Genomic DNA, 19,986 nt, shown 5'->3' with positions numbered 1-19,986 from the left:
CTTAAGGAATGAAGCACAAATAAGCCATTCCTATCAGTGCCTGCTAAAAGAGAAACTTACAACTAGTTTCCCCATTGCATGTGATCATGTGTGTGAACACGTGCTGTTTCCAGCAGCGATCTTGGTGATCAGCAAACAGCACATGCACACTAACTCCCAAACTGGGATATTGTGATAGTGAATTCATGGTCCAACAGGGTGCTGAGAAAAAACCCTGGTGGATCATGGTCCTGTTAGGCCCTTTTTCACCAAGCAAGTTGGTGGGTGAGCTGAATTGCTGCTGACCAGTAAAAAGTGGATGTAGAGATGTATTGCGGTGGCAGAGTAGTGCAGGGGGTGGGCCTGTGATTCACTTTTTCCCATGAGTCCCAAATACACCAGTCTGACACTGTGTGCCTGCTCCTAGTTGAAATCCATGCTGGCATTTCGAGACCCCAAATGAAGGAAAGCTTTGTGGTTCGGTAGTTTGAAATATAAAGCCATATTTACCTATTTTGGATTCCTCATACATACTTTCCAAAAATATATGGTTTCTTGCGGTGAACCTACTGTTAGAGGATTTTTGGCCTTGGAATCTGATGTACAATATGAAGATTTTTGTGGTGGTGCTTGGAAATTTGTGGAAGTGTACTGAGTTTTTGACACATCTCCTTAAAACTATACATATTTGGTATTGGCACATTCATGAAACATGCAGATTTCTAAATCAGATGTATAAAACATTTTTGTCATACATATCCTTATATTATTAAAAATAGCTATTTCTTTTTTTTGGGTTTTGAACCCATTAAATATTGTCACAGAAAGTGGAATTTCACAAAACTTTAGAAAAAATTAGAAAGCCCAGCTTATCCTGAAAAAAAAAAGATATATAGTTTTCCTGGGCAAACTAAAATTCCCCTTCCGGAAATGCCCCAAAATGAAAATGATATGAAAAATCCTGCTGGCAAAATCATTATTGCAGATCTCATGTAGATGTGGGGCTTGGTTTGATGGCACACTGACAGATTTAATAAGAGCTAAAGACATATTTATTAAAAAATGTCAGTAAAATGTAATCTTAAAGACAAAATCTGAAAACTGGTAGAAGAAAATTCACAAAACTTAAGACAGAAGTTTGTGAATAAGACAAAATCTATCTCCACTTTTATTTTGTTTCGATATCATCACTTTTGTGAATTCACCCTTAGTGCAACTGAGTGAATGGCCAGGGGCAGAAGAGGGAATGGTCAAGGCAGAACTTGGCATGTACAGATAAATACAAAATACAAAACAGCAGGGATGCCATATGTGAGTGACCCCAAACCCCAGCAATGTAAGGAAGCACATATTACCTACAGAGTAGGGCAGTGTTACATTAAGCCAAGGATCCCCAACCTTTAATACCTGTGAGTTACATTTAAATGGAAAAGGTGTTGGGGAGCAACACAAGCATGAAAAATGTTCCTGCGGTTGCCAAATAACTGGCTATTTAATAGCCCCTATTGTGGACTGGCAGCCTACAGATGGTTCTGTTTGGCATTATACTTGGTTATTATGCAACCAGAACTTGCCTCCTTACCAGAAATTCAAAAATAAGCACCTGCTTTGAGGCCACTGGGAGCAACATCCAAGGGATTGGGGAGCAACATGTTCCTCAGAGCCACTGTTTGGGGATCACTGTATAACAAGCACAGGTGGGATGGATCCAAGGGATCTTGCAGCTGGGGCATGGGTATCAAAAATCTAATTAAGCAAATTGAAAATATACACATAAAGGTTTTTTTTAAATATTTAATTGTATTTCAAGGTATGTAACTCAAAATAATTATTGGGTTGGGGTTCAAAACCCTTTAACAGGCTAGACAAAGATCCCACTGCAAAGCAGAAAAGCACTGTAACCAAAGGAGCCTAAATGGCTAGTAGGAGGAGCCATTTTAGGGTGAGTACATTGGGCGGTGGGAGACATAAGGCGTGTTTATGTGGAGAGGCAGGAGGGGCTAGTAGGAGGGGTTGAGGGGTTCTAAAGATTTCTGGTGGTACATATGGTGGTAGGCTGTGAAGATGCTCTGAAGATTGCTAGGTAAGTTGGCCGGATCTTCACCTTATGCAGGAAACTTGTGTCGGATGCTGCAGGGAAGAGTTCAATGCTTGTCACCTCGTTTTACCTGCATGTAGCAACCTGGTCACTGTGAGGACAATACGTTATATTGGGCACTTGTGTGCTACTAATGCGATAAAAGAAACCGTATCCTGCATGTTATGGAACTGTACTAAAGCGAATCAGAACGTGTGTGAGCCTTAGCTGCGTGTGTATAACTGTTCCAGCTAATGATACACGGTCTGTGCAGCAGCAGGAAGGAACGAGCAGCGGCAGCGGGAGGCAGAAGAAAAGGAGCAGGGCGGGCCCGAGAAGCCACATATACACGGTGTCAGACTCCTTGCTGCCTGAGTGTCCCTTTGTCCCTCCTCTCTCCGCACAGCCCCAATGACAGCGGGGACCCCCGGACCCATGCCATCCTGATCCCGGCCCCAGCATGCCGGACACAGAGCCGGACAGAGGCAAGAAAGCCCAGCCGGAAGGGGAGCGAGCAGAACCGGCTGGCAGCCAGCATGGCACGACTGGAGTACTGGGTAAGACTGGTGCCAGCTTAGAATAAACCATGGGAATATATTGGGGGTGGGGGGTTGTGACAGAGAAGCTGCAGTGTGTGCTGGATGCACTACAGGTGTGCTAAGCATGTATGGGGTCAGGCATTGCACGGTGGTAATGATGCTGGGTATTGGCCTTTCTGCAGTGCCCTGGCTTGGCATTGGCTCTTCTCTTACCGTAATTATGATGTACATTGCTACACTTTATGTGGGCTTTGTGTTTAGAATGTATTGTACATTAGATGGTCCAGGACTTGGCAGCATGTGTGGCGTGTGATAGTGCGTGTGTACTGCAATTCTATGCACACTGACATGTGATGCTTCTTCCTGTATTGCTCTAGCCATGCTTTGTGTAAAGAACTTCCACCAATGCATCTCTAGCTTATCTATCTAGATATCAGGGGAAATATACTTGCATTGATGAGGGCAAATGGACTGGCATCATCATGTATAACAGGGCTATCCAGCCAGCCTTTTAAAAAAATACTATGTTAAATAAATCACCAAATAATTCTCCAGTGTTTTTTATTCCAATGCAGATGAATTTTGGGTATTGTAGTTCAGGAAAAGCTGAAGGGCAATAGGTTTAATGCAACATTCTGCTCACTCATGCATTTTAAATATATATTATGTTAAACAGCTTTAACCATTTCTTGCAAGTTGTATTTCACCTTCAGCCACCAAAGCCGCGATACGTTGCAGTTTTGCAGATTTCATAGCAGATCATCTTGCTCTGTCAAAATGACTGAGCACCCAAGTGGTGTTGTACCCTCTGCAATATATTCACTGCCAGCTGCTGCCACCAGCTTACTGTGGTGTATTCAGATGTGGTGACTGCTGGCAGTTATAGTTCATCTATAGCCGGAGGGCCACAGGTTGGGGAATCCATTAATTTCTCTTAGCAATGTCTGGATTGCAATGGCTAAGCTTTGTACATATGCTTGACAAAGCTCTGCTGCCTTATATAAGGCAATTTGAAGATAGATTTGCCGTTTTCTAAATAATAAAGCTGGCCATCTCTCTCTGTAGCTTTCGTCTCTAGTTATAGCATTGGAATGAAGCATCATTTTTTCCGGCCAGGTGGCAACCCTATTTGCCGACAGTAGAACTAAGCAGATGAACTGAGTAGGAAGGATGCAGCATTCTGTGCTGTGTATGTGTTGGGACAAGGCATGTATGTAGCCCAATGTTCAGTTCTAGTCCGCATCAATCCCAGTGGCATTGATTTAATAACGTCTTGCATCTGGAATATAAAGGCTACAGATCCATCGATGAATAAGGTTTCATGTGTTAAATTATTTGCATACGTTTCATCCTAACATATTTCTGCAGTACAGTATCAGTGATTGTAGCCAAACCCTACACTTAAGGTCAAATAAGGTGCAGGATCCATAGCATCTGTACTCTTGTTTTGAATATGTACATATATTTGGGGTAGAGAATGTAGTAGGCATATATATATAATGCATGGCTACTGTACTGCGTGCAAATGTGTTAGACAAACAGAATTCATTTTGTATTTTCTGCATAAAGGCCATTGATTTGCCTACTTTTATAATGTAATGATCATGCATTAGTGATGACCTTGTGAAATGCAGTAAGAAATCCAGTGCTGTAGTGATAAGAAATGTGTAGCTGAATTGCCTTTTTTCATTTCCCTGGAGAAATGAGTGCACTTCCGACAAATACGCAAGTTCTGGATCTTTTAGGTGATGTGAGATCTATAATGAGCTCTGTTTAGATGAAATATCTTGATATAAAGTTGTAATTATGTACCATATTATTATACAGTCTGAATGTGTGTAGGTGCTGTCTGAGCATACCCTCTACTGTGAATGCTAGAATTAACAGTATCTTGAGCATAGGCAAATCAATAACCAATATTTCACAGGAAATCAATCTTTCTATTTCTGGAACACCGTTCACCCTTAAAAGTGCGTGGGCCCCAGTTCACTTGTATAATATTTCAAGGGACTGGTGCTGGATAATTTTCACTCAGGTGCCCATGTGTGTGGCCCAAAAACAGTGTCTTTTTGATCAATATCCAATCTGTACTTATTAAGCATGCTGGCTTTTTGGGTTCAGGCACCCTTTGTTGTTTAGCATTTGGTTAGCTTCCTTTCTAACATCACAATAATGCTACAGACATATGAAAGCACTCTTGCAGTCATCCTGCTATAGATACAGAATGATCTAAGGCAAAAAATAAGCATTATAAGTTAGGGTTGCCACCTTTCTTTACTAATAATACCAGCTAGGGGATAGGAGAGGGAGTGTCGGTCAGGTAGGGGCAGGTATGTGATGTAAAATGGGCAGGGTTTTTACGCAAGAGGGGTGGAGTAATGACATGATGGAATGGTTCTGACCTAGCGTCCATACCTGTTACGTTATTTAAAAAGCTGTCAATCATATATTGCCTTCCTTGCCTCTATGCCTGAGGCACAGCAATTACTTTCACTTTCAATTCCTAACTTCCTTCATGTCACTGCTCCCTCGTATGACCCTGCCCCCCTTACTGTCTATAATTGTGTAGCCTGTGGATTGGCATTGGGTCCACATTTCTGGTGCATACTATAGATTTTGGGGTGATACAAAACTTATCTTGATAACAGGTTCCTCAAAATGGCACCTGCTTGTATGCTCTATTTGTGGATATACAAATAATGAAGGAAGCTATTTATATAGTGTAATTAGTGTTAATACATTTTATTTCGCTATAACAATAAAATAGGATATAGAATGATTTTTTAGGGTGAAAGATCCCTTTATTCTCTTTCAGCAGGGTAGAATTTAGCTTTATTCCTGGCTCTTCTCTCCAGACTCTGCACCAGACATCCTGTCTGCCTTGACCCTGAGAGGTAATAACTTAGGCCTTGTATACAATAGCAAATGTAGCACTATTCTAAGAGTTAATTTGAAGCCAGCCAAGACTCCCCACTTGCTCATTATATGCATGCATGTGACGTAGAAGCAGTGGATGCGACTCACCCACCTACATCACATGCATGCACATAATTAGTGAGTTGCGGCATATGCTCCTTATGCACATGCAAGTGCCACAACATGGCTGCCCAAGCTGTGAGCTCCCACCTGGTGTGGGCAGCCTGGTAGCCTAGTAGGGGGCTATTTGTTTTTAAAAAAAGACTATTGTTACCCCCAAGGTATGCACCAGAAAAGGGGACCTGATGCTCATGCACAGGCTACACAATTATAGACAGTAAGGGGGCAGGGGCATGTGAGAGGGCAGAGACATGAAGGATGTTAGGAACTGAAAGTTAAAGTAATTGTTGTGCCTCAGGCATAGAGGGCTCTTCCATTTCTATCATATATCATGGTGACCCAGTATATGGACAGCATGGGAATAAATATTTGGATCCAACTCATAGGTTAAGAATGAAGGGTCACACTGTGTTGCATTTCTGTAGCAGGGACTTCAAATCATGACCCAGATCATTTAATCAGACTGTAAGTTCTAACATGAGTTGCTGCACACTGCATTGGACCAGTCAGACTAAGCTTTACAACTTTATTCATCTTTGTAGGCATCCAGGGAATCTGGAAGTAACTCAATCTCCCATGCAACTAGTTATATGCATTTGCACACAGGCAATCTAATGGAAATTCAGTTATATCAAGCCACCATGTGGCAGAAGATCAGACAGAAGCTGAAAGAACAGATACCTGTGTTTGTGTTACCAAAAAGGTTTGAAACTTGTGTGTAAATGAGTCTTATTTAGATGTAGAAGTGCTGCATAAAAATCAAAATACTGAAAGGAATACAATGATCACTACCTCTTCTTTGAGTGGGGGTGCATACATTAATACATAGAGTATTACAATAAAATACATTTAGCTACGCTATGAATAGTTTGTCAACATTCCTGTCTAAAGGAGAGACCTCTGGGCTTATGTTCCAAAGCACTGCTCTGAAAAAATGCAGAATTTGGAGGCAACTCACCATTATTAACCGATTATGCAGTCTTTTATGTTGCATTAGGTAAAGTACCTTTGTGAATTCCATCCTGTTTTGTAGTGCTTTGCACTTGTGATTGTAAATGAGCCTTTTTGAGTCACATATTATTATTGTGATGCGTATGTGGACACTTTGTGAGTAAAGAATGGCAATTTGTGTCCGAACTATTTGCGTTCATAAATAACCCCTAAAGTTTATCCACTTTCTACTGAACAACCAGTGATTGATGTGCTCTGAAATGCTGTGATCCCCACCATTCAATTTCACACAATAATTCCCTACTGTTGTAACCCTTGTACAGGTATGGGACCTGTTATCCAGAATGCTCAGGACCTGGGGTTTTCTGGAAAGGGGTCTTTCCATAATTCGGATCTCCATACCTTAAGTCTACTAAAAATGATTTAACCAGTAATTAGTCCCTATAGGATTTTTCTATCTTCAGTGATTTCCAATATATCTAAAGAGTTCAGTATAGTACAGTATATAATTGTGTACGTTATGGGGGTTATGTGATGTTGATTCAAAGATTGTCATAACATTGCTCAAGGATTTTGGCAGGAGGCAATTTGACTACTCCCCACAGACAGCACAGTACTTGGGGCCACAAATTGTAACCAACATATCAGTATTTAATTGTACAGGCAAATCATGGCAGCACATTTAACTTTAAAGAGCCAATTGTTCAGTTTTTAAATTGGACAGGGGCATACAGTTTATTTTTCCAAACAAGGGGTTGTTTTTCTCCAAGCTTTGAAGATGTAATTTATTTTAGTACTACAAGGGGTGATTATGGAGGCCCCAGTTTCCTTATTGCTTTTGGGGCCTCCATAATCACCCCTTGTAGTACTAAAATAAATTACATCTTTAAAACTTGAAGAAAATAACCCCTTGTTCAGAAAAATAAACTATAAATAGAGCAGGGAGATACAGATCCAGACAGGGTTTTGGTAAGTACTCCATTAATCTGAGCAAATAGCATGCAGCACTATATATACCATTAGTACTTATCCATATTTACTAACAGCAACATCCATTAAAGGCTTTACACAGTGCAGATTAGCTGCATATTGAATAAACATCTGGCTCTGAGTTTCACAATAGGATCACAGTTTGTTAAGATGAGAATCACATAAAAGGTACCCCAGTTATATCTGTTTCTGTTTATCATCTCTCATATGGTGACTCACTTCTGCGTTATGTCTATTTAAGCTGCTGCACTTTACAAAGGATTACTTAGATTAATACATAGTGATATTTCTATGTATGCACTTCTTTCACTAGCTCAATGTATAGTTATGTATGTCTGTGCTTTTTTTGGGAGGGGGTAATACTGGTTGTATGCATGCATAAACAAATGTTTTATACCTCAGGAAAATGTGGTGTGATGAGAAGAGAATACAATTATGAGGTGCTGTATTAAAGTGGAGTATGCTGTATGTAGGTGGTAATAGGCAACTGAGTTAGTTGCAGAAGGAGTAACACTTGTGCACGCATATTAATAACAGAGAATTTTGCATTTGAATTCTAAAAAATTATAAGTAACTTTGTTCCATTGGGCCTGTAGCTTCAAGAAGAACAGACTGATAACTAGCCCAGGAGCTGCCATCCTCACTAGTGCTTTTTGACTATGTTCTGCAGAAATCTATTTCTCCAAATTAAATAGTTTTGGGATATTTGAATTACATGCAGTGTGTGGCTTACATGGGTCCTCCACCCAAACTGTTTCTTGCACAGTAAAAGAAAATGTACTTCTAAGCATATTTATGCAGGGCCAGATTGGCAATCTGTGGATTCAGGCAAATGCTGGAGGGGCTGCTGTAAGATGCCATAGACATTCACTCTTTACTGGGCTGTTGGGGGCTGTTTGGGCCTCTGTGTACTTGAAATGCCAGAACCCTTATTAATCCCAGTCCAAACCTGCTTTCTGCTATACATTAATAACATGTTTTCAATGGTAAAAAAGTAATTTTGTAAATTTAATACTATCAAAAGCAATACATGTCTGACTGTTTGCATGAACTGCACTTCTGGCTCAACTGTTTAGAAACTCTAAAGGAGAACTGACTCCTTTAACAATGTTTTCAGAGCCAAAGAACAGGAAGAAATAAGCAAATCTTGGTATCATTAACAATTACATTTACAAATAACTTGAAAATCTTTAATTACTTTACATTGAAAAGTTGCTTAGCTTGATATTGTCTTTTATTATGCCAAAAAATAACGGTTTTTAACTTATTTTTCATATTTATTTTTCCTTGTTAACTTTAAGTGGATGATTAGCTCGCAATGAGCTGTCTTTTCCCAAAAGCTTTGTATGGCTGTGGGACTGTGCCCTTAGAATACTGTCATTGTTGTGATTCCCAGTTGATATGTTGGAATATAGAGATTTCCTTGTGGATTCCTGCTCGAATGACCATTTTCATAAATAGAGTTTATTTACAACAGGCAATGAAAATGCCACAACAGCGGTACACATGCATATGTAGGGACAAACAAAGATGTTTAAATGCTTAAAATAGAATCTAGAAGGGTTCTTAGTCTTGAAGCATATTACCTATATTTTTAATGTATCTGAATTAAAATACTGTCCTAGTTTTTTTGAGTTTATTTCCAGCACAAAAGCTTAGAGCGCACAACTTAGAGGGTACATTGGTTGCTGGGAGTGTGAAGCAGTAGGGGCAAATTTTGAGGGGAATCAGTGCAGAAGGCAAAATGTTTTAAACTGTTGTATGTGTTATGTGCCAGCATAGCCCTTAAAGGGCACCTATCACCCCAAATTGTTTCCCCTACCATTGGTGCGGGCTCATAGAGCCTGCACTCCAGATAGAGAAACAGTATTGTTGTCAGTGCTGGCCTACCCACACCTCTGGTGGGGGAAACAATATAAGGGTGATAGGTGCTCTTTAAGTCTCAAAATGGGCCAAAAAATATCTGTGTGTTCTAAAAATGTTTTCTTTTATTTGAAATCACAGTTTCTGCAAAATGTGGGATGTTTATTATTGCGGGCGAATCATAGAAAAGTGGATCTGGATTGGTGGTAACAAAACTGCACATCAGCAATATTCCTAACAGCTTGTTCTAGACCTAATCCTACAGTTAATTGTAGGAAACAAATATAGCTTCAATCAGGGCCTTGGGCTGGTAGAGCATCAGCTCCCCAGTCCTTTATACAGTTGCTGATCTTCTCATATTTCCTGTAGCATGACATATGGAATGAGTTCCTCATATTGGCTGCTCTTTACTGACAGCTCAGCTGATCTCAGAAGCTGATATCATCCCACTTTATTTCAATTAGATTTAAATACAATACTAAATATAAACAGGACAATGTTTGTGGAAAGCAGTGATCATAATGGTAGGTTAATTAATAAGCTAAGCAGGTTCAAAACCACCCTTTGTTAAGTCCTCTGTGTACAGTAATGTTGGCTTACCTCTGCTACTTCCTAGCTTCATGCACTTAACTTACTACATGTAAGTCCACCACCGGTTTAGAGCTAGGAGGCGAGACACTGCAGACATAGAACTTCAAATAACTGAGGGGTCCTGGCAGTGGCGTAACTTAATGATACTGGGTCCCACAGCAAATTCAATTTAGGGTCCCAAAATATATATCAAATATAACTTTTTCTGCCATGGTATATTGAAATGGCTTTTTAATTAAGGCATTACTGGGCCCTCTAAACTCCTAGACCCCTTTGCAACCACATGGTCTGCTTCCTCTATATTTATGCTATGGTTCCCAGTGTTGATTGACCTGTGTAGTTAGTGTAGTGAGGGGTGGCCCAGTTGTTGCTTGCAAGCTTCTGTATAATCCCACCATGCTGAGGAACATGTTGCGTAAAACTAAAAATACACATGGATTACTTAGATCTCTGTTTGTCTACCCGCAGTTGGATCTTATATTTACGTAGAGGCATGACTAAGGGGGCAGAAAAGTGTATATTATGAGCTATAGAAACCAGGTTTCTGGGTTTTTTAATCTGTGCTGTATTTTCTATTATGTTAGTTGTGCAAAATAAACTGTATGTAACACTGTATAGATTATTATATTGTTTTCTTCTGTCTTTGAATAACACAATCAGAGCAAACAGGTACCATTATGTGGACACTTTTGTTGTCACTGTTATTTTGTATCACCCCAAAATTGCGTGTATGGGTCAGAATGAGGGACCTAATGCCCCTGCCCATGTACAGGCTATACAAATATAGAACATAAGGAAGGTGGGGGAACGTAAGGAGTGCAGTGACATCCAGGAGAAGTGCTGAATGGAAAGTGAAGGAAATTGACTGTTCCACATCTATGCCTTAGGCATAGAGGCAGGACAGGAAATCGATAACTAACAGCTCATATTTTTATACATATATTTATATTTGGGCTTCATGTTTAATTTGCAGTGGACTTTGATTATATAGCTTTTTATGTTAGGTTGACATGTCCCCTTTAAAAGAGAAGGAAAGGTAAAAACTAAGTAAGCTTTATCAGAAAGGTCTATGTAAATACAGCCGTAAGCACTCACATAAAAGATGCACTGAGTCCTCTATCAAAAGAAATACAGGATTTCTTGTCTCCTTTTTTATAAACATGTTCTTTGGTATCTGACTTCCTCTCTCAGAAAATCCTTCATTCCTGGGGCCGGAGTCTGTACAGCTCTCTCCTCTCTCCCTTCTCCTGCACCCCTCCCCCTCCTATAAGAATTCATAAAACTCACTCCCCCCATCCTTAGGAATGTGTAATATGAGCTACCAGCCTCTAGCAGGCAGCTACAAAGAACAAGCTAAAATGGCAGCTGCAATCTTAAACAGAGAAAGCTTCTAGGGCTCTTTACTCAGGTATGATAATGCTTTCTACAGAATACATGTGGCGAATTCATGTGGCGAATCTATTGGCCATAAAATGCCAAAATGACTTTACTTCTCCTTTAAGGCTTATGACACACACTGTGTTTTTTCCAGCCATGAAAAGACAGTCGCAGAGAAAAAGCCACTACATCTGACAGAAAAGAATGTTGTCTGTCTAAGGGGCGAAGACACACAGAGCTACTAGTAGCAGCTACTTGTCATGGATATAAAAATAGACAATGCTGATAATTTACTGATGATTGTCTCTATGTGTGTTTTAGCAGAGGCAATTATCATTATTGTCTAAGGTAGAGTATTTTTTGTCATTTTGTATTCTTCAAACCAAATGACCTCAAAATGAGAATAGGCTGGCACAAAACTGGACCAAAGAAAAACCTTGACAAGTAGCTCTGTGTGTCTTTGTCCTACGAGCTAGTTCATGGTAACAGTTCTTTATTGCCTGTAGGCAAAAAAAATACTCTCAGTCTGATCCAGCTTCTGCAGGTATTGGTATTGTGGCACTCACATCTGTTTCTTGCATGAAAACCAAGTTGATCTAATTTAGCCAGTAATACCACCACAAGCTGCAACACTGGTCCAGCTGGGTATGATGGATTTTATACTCAGCACTGACACAAACAGAAAGGAGTGGATACAAGTTTTACTGTAATGATCCAAGAAATTGGATCCAGCTAACAGTAATGCCAATCAGCTTAAGTGTAATCTGTAACACAGGTATGATTTAACTGCTTGTTTGTTGGGTACATTTCCCATATTATGAGTGTGGAAATCCTCTTGCTCCTGTTTGCCATTTGTTACAGCTCATTGTGACCTAATTCAAGTCACTTTATTTCAGGCACCAGCTATTTTATAGCAATTCATAAAATGAACAACTTTATATAGAAATACATATATTATAGTCTGACATTTTCCCCTTGTTATCTAAAGCCACTAACAGTTTGATCAGTTGGGACAATAACCATTACTATATTTGAACCAGTGTATACATTACATTTCACAATTTAAATGTGTCCTCTAGTTTAAACATAATAATGTTCTGTCAGATTAAAGAGACAGACTTTCCAGGTTGTCTGTCAGCCTTGCACAGCTCTGACCTAATTTATGATTAAGTGGAATATGAGCTTAGATGTGTAATTTTTGGGAACATGGAGGGAGATTGTTAATCTGTACGAAGAAGATATCTGCCAGAGCAGGGGCCATCAGGATGCATTGGAGGGAAAGAAATGTCTCACATGACCTTAATCCGAGGAGCCAAGGTGAGTTAGGGGCTTGGGAGGAGGGGTAGGGAAGGCGGCATGATAGCAGACAAGCAGAGCAGCAGAGACAGAGGGTGGCTTTGCTGGACAGCGACATTGGGTATATAAACAAGAATGAAGATGACAGTTTAATATATACACTTACGCAAGGCAGAAAATTCAGTAATGGATAAGTACTGTTTCAAGGTCAAATCAGTGAACCTGAGTTTGATAGCAGAATGAAGCCGGCAGCTCCCCTGATTGAAGTCCGATGTGCTGAACTAAATTGATTGTAAGCCAATAGCATCATAGATATGTGATAGTTCACTTATTATGATGTGTTGTTTCTGCTGTATTGCAATTGCAGTCAATGGTAATCAGTATTCTTGTACTCTGTCCTGTTAAAATTTGAAATATAAATATTCAAGTATTATGTGCATAGTTACACAGGGTTGACGGATTATCAACACATATAATATCAGCACATATTCAAACATATACACATTTTAGGGCTAATTTTTTACATCAGCAAAAGCAGAAAAACTTGTGCACATGTATAGTTTAGCCTGTATAATTGTATTTCTGTATAGTTGTGCTTGGTGCCACTCAGTCCTTGTCTTCTGTTACAAATCAGGCACTGAGCCACAGGGGAACCCTGGAGATACTGCCACCTTCATGCTAGGTAATAGCTTCAGGATTCTGTTAGCACCCTACATCAGTAGATGCAGCGCAGTTGCAATGAAAGAATAGGGCGCACTTGTTACTCGCACACACCGAACACCAGAAATGATGCCAGGCAGACAATGAAAATAATTGCTGCAAAGGCGCCCAATTTGCAATGAAGCACAGGCATGGTTGTGTCCATTTTGGTGAATCAACACAGGTAGGTGTAGCAGAATTGCGTCAAGAGAATCATCCATTTGCATCTGCAGTGACACCAGAATTCTGGGATAATTCATACCAAAAGTAGCACAAGGGCTGAAAACTGGTTTGTGTGTCAGCAACCTGAGGCTGAATGTTCTAGTAAACATTCTTAGGCTAAGAAATGTCTGTATGAGAACAGTCAAGTTTTCCATTTTTAGCAATTGGGAGGATGCAATGTGATTTCTGGCCATTTTGTGCCGTGTAAAAATTGTCAGGGGAGAATGCCTCTGTGTGCCATAGCTCAAATTTGTATGTTTATTTTGTTTCATTTGCACAGTCTAAACCCAATATACAGTTCTGTTCTAAAGGTAAAGGGGTTATTTTTTTCTAGGAAGGCTTTACAGAAGATGCCACAGAGCCTAATTTGCATAGCTTTGGAGTAGAGTTGCTTGACCTATGGGGGCTGATTTACTAACCCACGAATCCGACCCGAATTGGAAAAGTTCCGACTTGAAAACGAACATTTTGCGACTTTTTCGTATGTTTTGCGATTTTTTCGGATTCTGTACGAATTTTTCGTTACCAATACGATTTTTGCGTAAAAACGCGAGTTTTTCGTATCCATTACGAAAGTTGCGTAAAAAGTTGCGCATTTTGCGTAGCGTTAAAACTTACGCGAAAAGTTGCGCATTTTTCGTAGCGTTAAAACTTAACGCTACGAAAAATGCGCAACTTTTCGCGTAAGTTTTAACGCTACGCAAAATGCGCAACTTTTTACGCAACTTTCGTAATGGATAGGAAAACTCGCGTTTTTACGCAAAAATCGTATTGGATCCGAAAAATTCGTAAAGAATCCGAAAAAATCGCAAAACATACGAAAAAATCGCAAAGTACCGATCATTACGAAAAAAACGCAATCGGACTCCATTCGACCCGTTCGTGGGTAAGTAAATCAGCCCCATGGTGTTCAATGCTTGATGAGGCCCTCTAATGATTTTTATGAGCCCAAGCTGGTATGCAAACTCAGATTCTATAAACTATGGTTACTTTAACACAACCCAAAAATAGATATAAGAGATCTCTGTTGCATTGGACTAGTTAATAGCGCTAGCTGTAGGACTGTCAGATTATTGGCAGGTTTAGGCACAGTTATACCACAGCCTTGTGTGAATGGCCATTAAAGGAAATCATTAAGTTTAACTTGCCAGTGACCTCCTTCGGGATGTCGTTACCTATTTAAGATAGAAAAATAAGGTTTCTGACATGCTACTGTGTGTATGAATGTCAGTATTTTGGATTTTTTACTAAAACCACATATATAAAGAGTGTATGTAGTTTAATTGTCCATGGGCCCAAGAAAATCTAGTCACACCACTTTTTGTAGAAATTCACTATTGGGGTAAATATAAGAGTATTTCAATAAATTGTATTGGGAATTACATATTACTTTCCTGTTAGTTCATATATCTGACTGTCACAGCTACGAAATTTATATTAGGTGTACTGATTATTCAGTATGAATGCAAGCTTCATGTACACCCAATTATACACTCAGCTGTTTTTAGTGGTGTAAAGTGTTGGCTGATACAGGGTATCCAGAATGCTTCAATAATGTGGAGTATCATGCTATAAGGCCATGTTAGCATATTGCATGGTACAGTTTTAATACTGCAATAAATCAGTAACAAATTAAAGGGGACCTGTCACCTTAAGAAATAATTCCAAATCCCCTTTTTATCATGTTAGTTGAGCAAAATAAACTTTACATACACTGCATAAATGATATAAATCTTGTTTGTATACTCTTGCAAGTATACAATCACAGCAAGCAAACAGCTGGCATTTTGTAAACACTGTTATTAATACTATTAATACAAGCTTTGCATCATCCCAAAATCTTGTTTATGCTCCACAATCAGGCACCTGATGCCCATGCCCATGTACAGGATACATAATGTGGAATAGAGGCAGGGCAGGCCATGTATGATTGACATCTCAGATTTTTACATTTATAACAGGTATAGATGTTTTAATAAAAAAAGAATTTGGATTTCATGTTTAATTTGCAAAGGCATTTTTTTGCAGCTGTTTATGTGTGGGTGACAGGTTCCCTTTAAGAAATACTTGTTTACATAGATCACTACAAGAAATGGTCATGCTGTGTTTTGGAGCCTTATTGATAATGCATAATAGATACCACATCTACAACTTCTTTTACACTGCTACAGCCATGTTATATAATAAGAAGTCTTTATAGCCACTTCACCTATGTTTTTCAATTTGCAGACAATTTAAAAATAGACAAAAGGCTGTACCTTGAGGTGTAGTGTCTGGCAAAAGTGTGGGCTGTGTAGGCTGACTTTTTATAATAAACAGGAATAAAATAGTGTCTTCTTGAGCACTGATGCTTTGTACTATGAAGATAAACTGTTCATTGTGCATAGTACACATATATGGCTGCTTTTAGATGCACATTGCATTGGTTAAATTCCTGGAGCCAGAGACAGCGCTGTGTGACTTTGTCAGAAGGGTAGAGAGCATATTATGCTGCAGTCACACAGCACTAAGGCCCCTCCTATCAGCATGAATGGGACAATTCATAGTATAGAGAACTGACTCATGTCTGAGACATTTAATTAGCATTTGGCCAATCAGAGCTGGGCAAGCTAGGATCCATTCACTGCATAGTGATCTGCGGCACATTAGCTTATACAGAGCAGCAGAATAATGACTGACACACAGGACCATTTTTAAAAGACATCTATCTCAGTGCACATGTATCCACGGTGCCAGCTGGTACCGTATTTGTATTACATTTCATGAGTAGCTGCTGAGCACTTTCTTCTAGCACATACACACTGAGCTCTGCATACTGATATATAATGCTTTAATGATGTATTTGACTTGATCAGCAATACAGGATGGCCTGCAGGTTAACAGACATTTATGGTTGAGCTGGTCTGTTAAGTAGCAGAGAAGGTCCTGTGTTCTATTCCATCATCTTTGTGTTCTACTCACACAACCCCCCCTCCCCCAAATATCTGCAGAGTTTGGCTGCCCAGGCCACTGCACCTGTCTTTTAGTTGGCATGTCTTAAACTTAGAGTTTTGCACTTTTTAAAAATGTTCCTTAGCAACAGAGAAAGTTACATTTGAATTGCTCATTCCTCTGGGGTTTATATATAGATGAAGAACAGAGTGCCGCACACACAGGGACTTAAAAAAGAACAAAAAATCTTTATTAATCCAACATTTCAAACACTAAATGTGTTCTTCTTCAGGATGAAACCTGTCCCTGTCCCTGAAGAACACATTTAGTGTTTGAAACGTTGGATTAATAAAGATTTTTTGTTCTTTTTTAAGTCCCTGTGTGTGCGGCACTGTGTTCTTCATAAACTCCTGGCCAGCACCTGGGGCATTTGATTGTTTGTAGGTAGTGCTCCTTTTGTTTTTTTTTATTAATATATATATATTGTTCACCGTACACAGCATTTAGTATAATGTACACATTTTTTCTGTAAACTGTAAATATGCACCTTTTATAAGGGTAATCCAACATCTAGGGGTAGCATTCTAAAAATCTGGTAATGTGGTAAGAAGTTCTAAGCATATTGCTTTCCTTGCTGTGAAGTGATTAATAGTTTGGCTGATAAAATGCTTGGAATTGTGCCATGAACCATTTCTCTTAAGTATACAGCTGTACCTGTACTTCATGTTGAAGATTTTTACTGTACCAAAATATATTTCTTTCCAAAAAAGACCCTGAGGTTTGTACTATATCTTGCCATATTGACAGATAGATGTAGACAAAGCCTGATTATCTAGAGTTAAACAAAAATAAGCACCCCCTGCCCTTTTCAGTTTTGCACCTTACCTACAATTTCTGACTTGAGAGCAGGAGCGAGCCACCTTGCACTGGACTTTGTGGATGCTACATGATGAACTGTGGCTTTTGAGACTGCTACTGACTATATGTTATAAACAAAATGTGGTCATGATAAAGTGTATATTTCTTGAACTGCAATAAAAAAAATTGAATGCTGTGCAAAAAGAAACATATATATTAAAGACTAACGTCGATAGTCTGTTGAAGTTGAAATGCAATGTCTCTGGTTGAAAATCCCTGATGCTTACAGAATAGAGCATCTAGCGGTTATTACACATTCATAATTCATATGTCATTTTAGCATTATTGTTTCCTGGCAAAAATGTTCCATTTGAGGCTGGTATAGGGTAGGTGCTGCCCGCGTCCAACCCTAAAACTAAATCCTCTTGCACTCGTGGATGGCTCCAATACACCCCTTTAATGTGTAAATTACCTAAATATTTCACCATACCACTATCCATATTACCCCATATGCAAAGCCATTACAGCACCCTCTGCCTTGTTGGTACCACCATAACACAAAGCTCTATATAACTACATAGGAGTAACATTATTGGTGCCAATAAGCTTGTGATATTACAGTATATTGTCATGTTAACTTTGCACCCTCTCTTTACCTACCAGACCAGCAGACATCTGTGGTCCCAGAACAAATTATCTTTAGCCCATGGCAATGATTTACTAAATTGGACATAATTACCATATTTTACTGATCTGTACCCTTTAGCTATCTGTCATTTAGATTTTTTTTTAAACCACCTTGAATTAATTTGTGCCATTTATACCACCTTTATGAAAACTGAAATCCATGTGCATTATAAGAAGTGTACATTTAAGACTATTAGAAAAATTGAGTGTATGATATCCATGCACAGACTTGCCACATACACACAAGCAACTGCCTGGATTTGGAGTGTTCAAGCCCAGTCCACCAATAAATAGTCCAATGTTCTTTGCACAATGTATTTCAGCCTCTTTTTAGAGGATATGACTGTGAGCTGGGCACATGAATCAGCACTGTTGATCTTGAGGAAATTATAAGTAAAATATAATTAGATGGACAGTGATACTGTCATGATTTTTATGGTGTACTATTTATTTCTAGATTACACTGTTTACATAGCAAATAATTCACTCTACCATTTAAAATTTTATTCTTGAACCAACAAATGTATTTTTTTTTTAGTTGTAATATTGGTGTGTAGGCAGCCATCTCAGTGCATTGTGCCTGAGTCTGAGCTTTTAGAAACAGCCAGCACTACACATTAGAACTGCTTTCCGGTAACCTACTGTTTCTCCTGCTCCCATGTAACTGGAGGAGTCGCAAGCCGGACTTGGATTACTTAATATTGAATCCTATTCTAATACGTATCTACTGGGAGCTGCTATCTTGTTCCCTTCCCATTGTTCTGCTGATCGACTGCTTGGAGGGGGTGATATCACTCCCACTTGCAGCACAGCAGTAACGTGTGACTGAAGTTTGTCAGAGCACAGGTCACATGGCCTGTGGCACCCTGCTAAATGAAGAATATGGCTAGCCCCATGTGAAATTTCAAAATTTAATACAAAAAAAAATCTGTTTGTGTTTTTGAAAAATGTACTTCAATACAGGATTCTGCTGGAGAAGCTCTATTAACTGATGAGATTTGAAAAAAAAAAAACATGTTTTCCCATGACAGCATTCCTTTAAAGGACAAGGAAAGCCTATTTCTAGGGGGTGCCAGAATGAGCAGGACTCTACCCGCAACTTACCTGCTAGGTTAGATAAAATGAGCACAAGCCATGCTTTTTCTGTATGTAGACTTTTTTTTCGTAGAAAAAACTAAGAAATATTCAGTCTAGCAATTAGTATATAAGGCAATACCAAAAGTTGTACAAAAGCAGTAAATATATCACTAAGAGCTGAAAAAGAGATGCATTCTATAGAAAAGAGGGAATAATAAGGAATACATATCTTGGTTAGGAACACTCACTAGAATCTGAAACAATATAACAAGCAGGGCATACTGTATATATTTGAAATTTGTAGTTTTATGTTGAGCAGTAGTAACAAACAAAACATTTGTCCTGGTGTTGAGAATATCTTGATAGAGGCTTCTGTATCTCTTGTGTAGGGAGATAGTCCATAGCTTTACACTGCCTGTTGTTACATTATGTTCTCCTTATTGGGTGTAACAGCCAGTGTGGGAGTTGTCACAGATGCAAGGACAGTGTGCTCCCTGTTTGTTTCTTATGCATCCTCAGCAGATGTGCACAACAGTGCATTGTCAGTTTGAGTCAAAGACATTGAAAAGGATCCTGGGTATTCGCTGTGGGTAGCTCATGGTAATTTATAAGAGAGTTCTTTACTGACCAGCTGTTTGTAAACCAACACTTATAGGAATTTATTGACCAAACTCCATTTTTAAAGTTGCTGTCAGGCCTAAGCCCTAAACTATTCATGAAACAAAGCACATCTAGATTTCTATACTTGCTTGCTTTCTTAACTTGGCTACTTGTCTGTATATATCTGCATAACACATATCTAACTATAGTCCC

At 39.2% G+C, this 19,986-nt stretch overlaps 1 protein-coding gene across 3 annotated transcripts in view; it reads left to right on the top strand.

Moving 5' to 3' along the window:
* The first annotated feature begins 2,001 nt into the window (after positions 1 to 2,001).
* The window catches only part of ano8 (anoctamin 8), a 57,965-nt gene continuing 39,980 nt past the window's right edge, over positions 2,002 to 19,986 (top strand). For 2 of the 3 annotated variants that reach the window (XM_002936335.5, XM_004911016.4), the window contains exon 1: positions 2,003 to 2,613. In XM_002936335.5, coding sequence (XP_002936381.1) covers positions 2,517 to 2,613 — 97 coding nt within the window. In that variant the 5' untranslated portion in view covers positions 2,003 to 2,516. Of the gene's footprint in view, positions 2,614 to 19,986 lie in introns of all 3 variants that reach the window. The other variant, XM_004911017.4, reaches the window with a different exon arrangement.

This window comes from Xenopus tropicalis, chromosome 1 (genome assembly GCF_000004195.4).
Source record: "Xenopus tropicalis strain Nigerian chromosome 1, UCB_Xtro_10.0, whole genome shotgun sequence".
NCBI lineage: Eukaryota > Metazoa > Chordata > Amphibia > Anura > Pipidae > Xenopus > Xenopus tropicalis.
Note: the sequence above shows the minus strand (reverse complement) of the source record. Positions and strands in the feature narration are given on the sequence as shown.